At 33.5% G+C, this 9351-nt stretch overlaps 1 protein-coding gene across 1 annotated transcript; it reads right to left on the minus strand.

Moving 5' to 3' along the window:
• Window positions 1-1636: 1636 nt before the first annotated feature.
• LOC100775233 (protein BIG GRAIN 1-like E) lies at window positions 1637-3407 on the minus strand. The gene has a single exon (XM_003520081.5). The coding sequence runs from the start codon at window positions 2919-2921 to the stop codon at window positions 1854-1856; it is 1068 nt and encodes a 355-aa protein (XP_003520129.1). The 5' UTR covers window positions 2922-3407; the 3' UTR covers window positions 1637-1853.
• Window positions 3408-9351: the final 5944 nt, after the last annotated feature.

Below are 9351 nucleotides of genomic sequence, written 5' to 3' on the forward strand. Positions count from 1 at the left end.
TAAAAAACCCAGTAATTGATCCACTCGAGCAAAATTGGTTAAGAAATTGAGCAAGTGTGAACTCATTTTCGTTTCTCATTTCAAAAGATTTCTCTCTCGCATTTTATTTTATGTTTAACTTAAAAAGATGTGCGTGATATTTTGCATGGTAAATTTTGATGTTTGTCTTCATTCTGTCTCCAACACCATGAAAGCATATTAGATTAAATATGATTTCCATGACTTTCCACGTTTGATCATTTGATTTGATTGAACACCTATTTCGTTACGCATATGAAGGTCCTAATTATTGAATTAACAAGCTAAGATTGATGGATACTGTAAAAACCAAGGGTTGTACGGAACAATGACTAGTTCTTGTGTTTCTCTTTTCTCCAGGGCTCTCAATTGATCCACCATCAGTGGAGCACAGCTTAACATGTAATACTAATTATGTCACATCATCCATATTTTAGAATATTAGAGAAATAAGAGATTACTATAGATCACCATTTGCTTACTTTTCAAGTTCCCCCCATCCCCTAATCAACCACCTTCCATTGCATGAACACCTCAATCAATGTGACAAAGGAATAATTAAACATATAGATACTGTCTTTGCCTAAGATACTCAGATTCCCCCGTGCAACTTTTGAATTACAAAATCAACCCCCCTCGATCTCTTCTATTTTTTTTCATAGAATAAACAATAATTCAAAATCTTCATTCCAACATTTTTCTATTTATTTTCTTACCAATATAATGAAAAAAAAGATTTAAAACATTTTATATTTCTCAGACATTAAACACAATTTTAATTCTTTTTTCTATAAAACATTAAGAGAATTAGTGAGAAAATATTATAAAATGATACAGAATTACTGTAAAATGAAAACAAAACTATAACACACACACACAAACAAATAAAAGAAGAAAAAAACCTTTAACAAATGACCAACATGGATTATGTATACACATAAATGAGATATAAATGAATCATGCGGGACTCGACAGAGATATATAATACCCATTTATTTGTGTTTTACTCCCATTGCCAATAAAAAAATGAAGGCCTTAACCGCATCAAATGAAGGCATATATGCAGATGAAAAGCTTCCTTAATTTGAAGGTTAATTTTCAGGATGATTGTACCATCTCCAAGGTCAATAAGGTTGATAACTGAAGCCAATACATAAGTACATGGTTCATATAGTTATATAGTTATTAGTTATCACTCTTCAAATTATTATTACAAAACGTTCTTTAAAATAAATGAAGGGATTTGTGACTACTTGAAAATGAACAATCATCAAGTAAGAAATTTCAGTGGCTAATGAGATAACTGATAGATGATATATATTCAAATAAATTTGTTATGCAGAGACACTTAATATCGATCATTAACTTACTTTATTTTCTAAAGAATTACTTATGAATCAGGTCCTAAATTTAGTTCCCACAACAGCACAAGCGCAACCTAAGATGATGAATTTGGTACAGGGGGACACATGAAATGATTGTTTAAAGAATTTGATAACCATGCTCTTGATTAGATGTCAAACCTAAATTCACGGCAAAAAAAAATTGATGAAGCCACAAATGGTGGGCATTAACTTTTGTTTTGTTTTTGTTTTTGCACTCTAAAAACAAAGGTCCAAAAGCAAAGGACATTAGATCATGAAATTAGATAAGACAAGCCAACATTCCAATATGTACACAGAAAAAAAAAAGTATTGAAAGGATCAGTTGAAATCATGAAACCCTGGGGGAAACAAGCAAAATCTAATAGATTTTCCTTTTTTCATAGCTTCTAACATGCTAAATATTAAACCTTAACCAATTAAAGAAGGAAGAAAAATATTGTACACCAAACATCACAGAGGGCCATTGGAAATTGGTGCTCCTCTCTTGATGCTATCCATGTTGGTAGTTTCATAGACAGGTAGGCCACTTGAATAGTATCTCAAGTCATAGTTTTGCAATTCAAACAGATCAGAACTTGAATCACTTTCTGCACCATCATCAACAACAACCTCATTGAAGTTCTTGAATTGAGTGGTGGTTTCCTTCTCTTCTGATGAGTACTTGTTGTCCACTAACATCCTATCTTTCTCAAGTAATAACTCATGACTTCCCTTGTTGTTGTTGTTCTTTTGTTTCTCTGATAAGTGTTTGTGGTTGCTATTATCATCCAACAAGGTTGTTGTTGTTGTTGGTTCCCTCTTTTTCTTCTCATCCCACAAAAACTCATTTTGCAAAGTGGTGGTTGCTGTTGATGATCTTACATGTTGTCCATTGTTGTTCTTGTTATTGTTGTACTTTGCTGAAAAGGACAGTGCATGCTTGTTTTCTGAAGAGAAGGTTCTGAATTCCTTGCAGCTCTTTGTTGGTGTTTGTACATAAGGAGGAGTTCTAAACCCTGAACTCAAGGAGGAGTACAAGGACTTTGAATCTGCAGTGCTTGAGCTTCTGAAATGGCTAATGCTGCTCCTTCTTCTCCTCCTTCCACCAGGGCTCTCATCTTCATCTTTCATGGACTGTGAGCTTGACTTATTTGACTTCTTCTTCTTTGATGCTGATTGGCTGAAGAGAGAGTTCAAGAAGCTTGCAAGCCTTCCACCAGGAGAGCTAGGCTGCTTGTGCTTCTTCTCCTTCATGATGATTTGCTTCTCCATGCCATGGAATTGCTGTGGGAGCAAGCTTCTCATTGGCATGTCTAAGCTGATTCTGGCAGCTCTATGTCCATGATGATGATGATGATGGTGCCTTTCTTCTCTCATATTGATCTTCTGAGTGTAGGTGGTGGTGGTGGAGCCAAGAACTTCACTGTATCCTGAGAAGTACCTTGCTGCCTCAAACACATCGAGCTCGCCGGAGTTATTTCGCCGGTGGAAGGACTTGTTGTGATTCATTTCTGGGTCTATAAGGCCTGCTATGGACATAGTGTGGTGCAAGTTTGAGTTTAGGACTTGTATTAACAAGTTATATATGTAACAAGAGGTGAATGAATGAATGAAATGGTGTGTGGAATTATGGATATAGCAATATGTAACAAGAAGGGGGGGGGGATACTGGGTTTCGAATGATGGAGAGTAGTGGGGAGGGTCAGTTTAGGTTAATCAATAACTCAAGGCATAATTTTATATGATGAGGGAGTTTTGGAGGTTTTTGTGTGAGGTCCACACATGATGTGAATATGTGCATTAGCAATAAAGATATAAGTGGGGAACAGTGCTTTTTATCCTCCTCATGCTGTTAAAAACCAGAGGATTTTGTTAGGGATTGTGGGGAGCAAAGAGCTGTGTTTCCTTGGATTCTATATGCTTCTATGGGTTTGAGTGGGAGTTTGGTGTTAAGTACGTGGTTGTTGGCTATGGATATATATCCAATCCAATGGCCATGAGCATGTGCATAATACAATCTAACCCTTCTTTGCTCATATATATCATCATTATAATTATATATACAGAGGGGCAATAATTATTGTAGAGATCCCACCATCATTTTGAGGGCTTCAAAGTCACTCCATATTCTATAACAAAATTATAACAAAATTAAAAAAGTAATTACTTGGCAAGTAATTTCTTTTTGACTATTATAGATTTACTATGGCCCATTAATATCACACTGCCTCCTCTTTAGGTTGTTTTCATAACAAGGACTTTTTCCATCACGGTAATTAAAAGTCTATAGTCCGTTGGGTGGGTAATATTTCAATTTCCAACCACTGGTAGGTTCAAATAGAGAATCTATGGTAGCAGCACTAGGTAAAATATAATACTATTCAAATTAGAACATAAAAAATGTCTTGTCATGTAAATGTAAATAAAACTAAAAATTTCAACAAAATTTTCATAATATTATACCATATAATATGGAAGGTGATATATCAAGAAGTCCTACTAAAGGAGCAAAGAATAATAAATAGTGGAGAGGCCTTTTCCATTGGAAAGAAATAACTTTAGGAACTACGCACACAACATATGCATACTTAGTATAATCAACTTTAGTTTGATCCTTTCTAGATACTGATGTTAGTCAATAGAGATTATTTGGCCCATCAAAGCCAATGCCCATTTCTTAGTGTCGGAGCTTAATGGTCACAACAGTGGCTTGTGTGTGGGCACAATCACATGTATACATTAAAGCCATATATTATATATATGAACTACCAAATATTGTTGTTGTACGTATAAACGTTCCACTTAGTCAAGGCCACTCGAGGGAGATGAAGGTGACAGTTCCATTAAAAGATCGTTTAGTCTAGTCAATTTTTTTTTCCTACTTAATAATTATCAATGTGGCAAGTTAAGGGGGGGCCCTTTTATTGTGTAGCCACCACAATTGTGGAGGTGCCTACAAAAGTAATTTTTTTTTTTTTTCTATTCTTCCATTTCACTATATCAGCATCAAGATATGGAAAACTGATAATGCCACTTGTGTTATGCCAATAGTCCTTGCTGACCACTAGTTTTGAAGAAGAAAAAACACATTTTTGTTACATACATACATTTTCTGTTAAATGAAAATCATGCTAAGGGTTATTAGAAGCCAGTGGTTCTGATTCTTGCAAGCACTAGATTTTGATATATCAAGTCAAGATAAGTAACTATCACCACCCTTGGCTGGTTTGCTTGAGATTTGGTCATTAGGGCCACCCTCGAGAACAAGACTCATAGAAAGGACATCAATTTAAAGCATGGAAAGCTATGGAATTTAACATGTACCCAAAATTGTGTGTGCATTGGATGCCCCTTGTAGCGGGCATTTTGGAATTTGTTGGGTTATTTTCTTTGCTTTAAGCATAAAAAACATATGAGGCCAAGGTTATTATAGTACGCAGATTTTGTTACTCTATTATTGGAGAAGATCAATGCAAGGCCACATAACACATAAGGAGAAATCATACATGATACATGTTCAATTAACTAACTTGAATTTGATTTATATTGCCTCATACCTGAGTTTTATGAGTGAGTGGCCTACATCAAATAAAATAAAAAACGTTAACCTAATTGGACAATGACCACATATGCGGTCTAATCAGAGCAAATGAATCAAATCCAACGCTAGTAGCAATAGTAAGAGGTGTGTGTGGTGATGTTGCCATACTGTAATTAGTATCATCTTCATCCTCATCTTGAACAGAAAAATATTTCTACAATCTTGGAAGATACACATGTTTGGTTGCTTTCTTTTAATGTGCACCATGCATTCCTAAAGTGATATTTAATGGACATGGTTGCCCCAAGAGTCTCTCATCTTTTAATGCTATGTGGTATGTTTGATTTCTAGTGACCTTTTCACCAAAACGACATTGGATCATAAATCATCATTGAAGAGGGGAGTTCTTCATGGGTTTGAGTGTTATTGTAGACCCAGTGAAAGTCCCGGTTCAGATGTCATCAAGGCTTTTTAAAGACTTATAACAGTGACCCAACAACACATCATATGAATTCTACTAGTTTTAGGCCCATCAAGGGTTTCAAGTGCCACACAAGGATCCATTTCATGACCCTACAAATAAAAACCTTGCAATTGAATTCAGGGACATGGTGGGGCTAGAAAAACTTGAATTTTCTCTTAAACCTTAGCCCAAAGTATAATTCCATCCTCATTGCTGTGTACTCTCCAATGGGATGCCCCCAATATGAACACCCCTTCAATAATAAGGGAATAAAGAGATAAGATAAGGAAGGAAGTGAAAGAGGTTTGCATATTTGAGTACAAGAGAATGTGCAAGGAACCTGAAACATAACAATCTGCAATAAATCTAAACCATAGGGCATTATATAAATGAGTAGCACACAGTTGGATTTTGCATGAATAATAATGTTCTTAGGACATCGTTTTTCTTTTCCAACTTTTTAAGATGTGCAATATACGTGGCCACATTAAGCTTCATACATAGTGCCTTTTCACACTTGGTCCATGACGCTTTAGCTATAGAGTCCTTGCTATTAAAATATCTATTTTCTTTCTATCTCCAAAAAGTTATGCAAAAATATTTGTATGGAAAAATATTTATAAGCCTGGCATGCCCCAATCCACAAGTATATGCTCTTATCAACTATAGGACATATGCCTTATGTTTCCCTTAACTTCTTACAGGAAAATTTCAATTATGAGCACTTCTCTTCATTCCTTGTGAAATATCATTTTTGGGTGTTCCAAAACGGATAAGCATAAAGCAGTTGCGTTTTTTTCGTGGAATAAGTAAAAAATACCTTCTTTCAAAAAAACAAAGTAAAAAATATCTCACAAAAGCATAAATCATAATAGCTTAATTTTGATTAATAAGGAAACAAAAACTGAAAAGAAAGCCTCAAGTGGGGTTGGTCAGAGAAGAAGGAGCACATGAGCCATGGGAGTGTGGGTCTTTTAGGCTTCAACTAGCTTCATGATGGTAGAGATTCATATATTTAGTTTAGGTTTTAGGGTTCTCAAAATAGAGTTAGAGAATAAAGAGTGCCTCAAACAAAACACACATAAGTATTAAGCATTGTTTTGTATATTGTGCATAAAAAAATAAACACACTTAAAAGCACTTAAGCGGATCCATTTGGTTTGGTTTTCAAATCCCAAACCGCAAATCGAATCAAATGCACGGTTTGAGAAAAATAAAATAAAAACATAATCCAATAAATTTCAATTTTGAGAGATTTGTGATTTTTTTTATCGGTTTTTGATTTTTACTTGGATTTGGTTTGATTTTGAACACCCCTGTAATTAAGCATTATATTCATTCCGGCCATAATACATTAATGAGTAAGAAATTTACAATAATTATTACATAGCACTACAAGAAATTTAATAATTCGCTACTAATTTTAACTAGGAATAAAATTCATAAGTGATTTGTAGCTAACTATGTATTAGCTATCACATATTTACTTTCCTAGTTAATATTGAAATTAAATATTATTTATCAATATTTTCCTTTCATATTCATACAATTCTCTTTACTCCCTCACTCTTGACTCATGCTCCAAACGAACTTCCTCACTCTCAAGCAACTCGTGCTCCCTCTCTTTCCCCGAGAATGTTGTGTCTTGCACGATGGTTGCAAAATTAGATTCATATCTCATTTTTGTGTCATCTAGGTTTCATTTTTTTTATTCGTTAATTTGTGTGTAATTCTTTATTTTATGGATCTATGGTTTCATTTTGTAGTTTCATCTCATTTCAAAATGGAATTTTGCTCTAATTATTGTTAACTCCACTTAATATTATGTATAGGGATAAGAGACATCTAATCATTCACAATTTAAATACGGGTGATTTTTGAGAAAATTCTAAATTTGTTAATTTTCACGTTGAGGAAATGCGGAGTCTAACTTATGGACAGACAACTAAACAACCTATAGACATATGGAAGTTATGTTTATAATATTAATCTCGGTTTCATATGTATGTTTTTCTTTGAAGTGTTGGAGGTTTAGATTCTAAAAACTTCTTATATAAGTAGGTTCTTTAGTTTGTATGGATGATAAATAAGTTCAGTAATTTGTTTAGTTATTTATTTCAACTTACATTTTGTATTTATATATTCATCAAGAGAATCGATGTTCACAACATTTGCAATTGGATTTTGTACAGGACAATGTCTCTCTCAAAGATGTGCAAAACAACAGATTATATAAATACGATATTCATGTTTATTGGGGATCCAATTAATTGGTCCTTTCTATGCTTGAATGCACAACAACAGATTTTGTAAACACCAACTTTGTTTCATTGATGAAATAGAATGATAATACATCATAGATATGCTCATTTGGATCATGTATTTTGTTCAATCAGTTATGTGTAGAACTTTACTTCAAGTTTCAAGCATATACTATACATATATAAGTTCATTAGTTGTGTTCAATATTCTGTCGACTATTTATTTCAACTTCTATTTTTAATTTATTTTGCAACAAAGTGTTCACACCATAAATAAAGGTTATACATGAATATATTTACAAGTGAATTTTGTACCTGACAACGTTTTAAAAGATCTACAAGATATTTTGTACTAAGTTGTTTGATACACAAGCTTATTTTAATTACTTGAAGTATCTCATAGATATAAGCTAGCTCATAAGATAATATTTTTCTTCTTAATTTTAATGTCACTAAATTCATTTTTATCCTTTTATTCAATTTAAAAATATTTTTACAATTTTTTTATTTTTTTGTTTTAAAATATTATTATTAATAAAATATTTAAAAATTAAAAATTATTTTTAAACAATATAAGTATATTTAATTTAATTCTATTTTTAAAAAAAAATAAAAGAATGGTTTTGAAAAATATAAGTAAAATCCCTAAATCTTTATCATTATTTTATAATACAAAATTTAAAAAATATTATCCTACTCTCCTGACGAGATGATAAGCTTACTCCTTTGAAGATTTGCCCTTGGGAGATTTCAATTATTTTGGTCTTCCTCGGTTTAATCACACAGAGATCAAATTCCATAAACAACAACAAAACAAAACCTCTACTTCATCGATAGATTAACATAGATTAACCCAAAAATACTTAAAGTTGCTCAACCATGGTTCAAATAAATAGTAATTAAGTTGTTAAGCGGGAAAGTGTTCACTATGGGGAATAGAGGTTTACAGGAAAATATTTACAATTATGTGAATTTTGTACGGGACAACTTCTCCCAAATAAACTTAATTGGATCAAATAGTTATAAATTACTAAAATATCTTAACAAACACACTTGAACAAGAAAATGCCAAAATGACAAATTATAGAGAGAAAAAATTATAAATAGCAACCTCAACAGTGTTACGAATGATCAATTATGAATGTGATTTAAATGGATTTTATTAACTAATTAGTATGAAAATCTAATGGCCCCTACTATTTGAATCTATCTTTAATTTCCACAACCTATTTTATGCATGGGAATGAGAACTACTATTCCCACCACCAAACCTTGCAATTGGCATTACCAACCTTGGAAAATTTCTTTTTTGCCCATTTACCAAATCCTGACACCCCTTTCTATTCCCTTAAGAATTCTTAGTCCCGCACCTCGATCCACCACCGCATGTGACCCAATCCTCATCCATCAGCACCGCGCACAACCCAACCCCTGTCCACCACAATCGCACAACCCCACCCCATCCTCCATCACTATAGTGCAACCCCATACTCGTCCGCCAACCAGTGTGTGCAACCCCCATCCTTGCCCACCTTGCCACCCTCGTCAATCAACCAATGTCTACATTCGTCGAGATCGATGCATCCCTTGGCCCCTTTTTTGTTGCAAGTTTTGTTGTTGTTGAGTATGTGTTGTTGTTTGGGATTGTGATCAGAATCGTTGATATTGAACCAATAATGAAAATACGATTTTTTTTGTTGTACA

This window comes from Glycine max, chromosome 2 (assembly GCF_000004515.6).
Source record: "Glycine max cultivar Williams 82 chromosome 2, Glycine_max_v4.0, whole genome shotgun sequence".
Taxonomy (NCBI): Eukaryota; Viridiplantae; Streptophyta; class Magnoliopsida; order Fabales; family Fabaceae; genus Glycine; species Glycine max.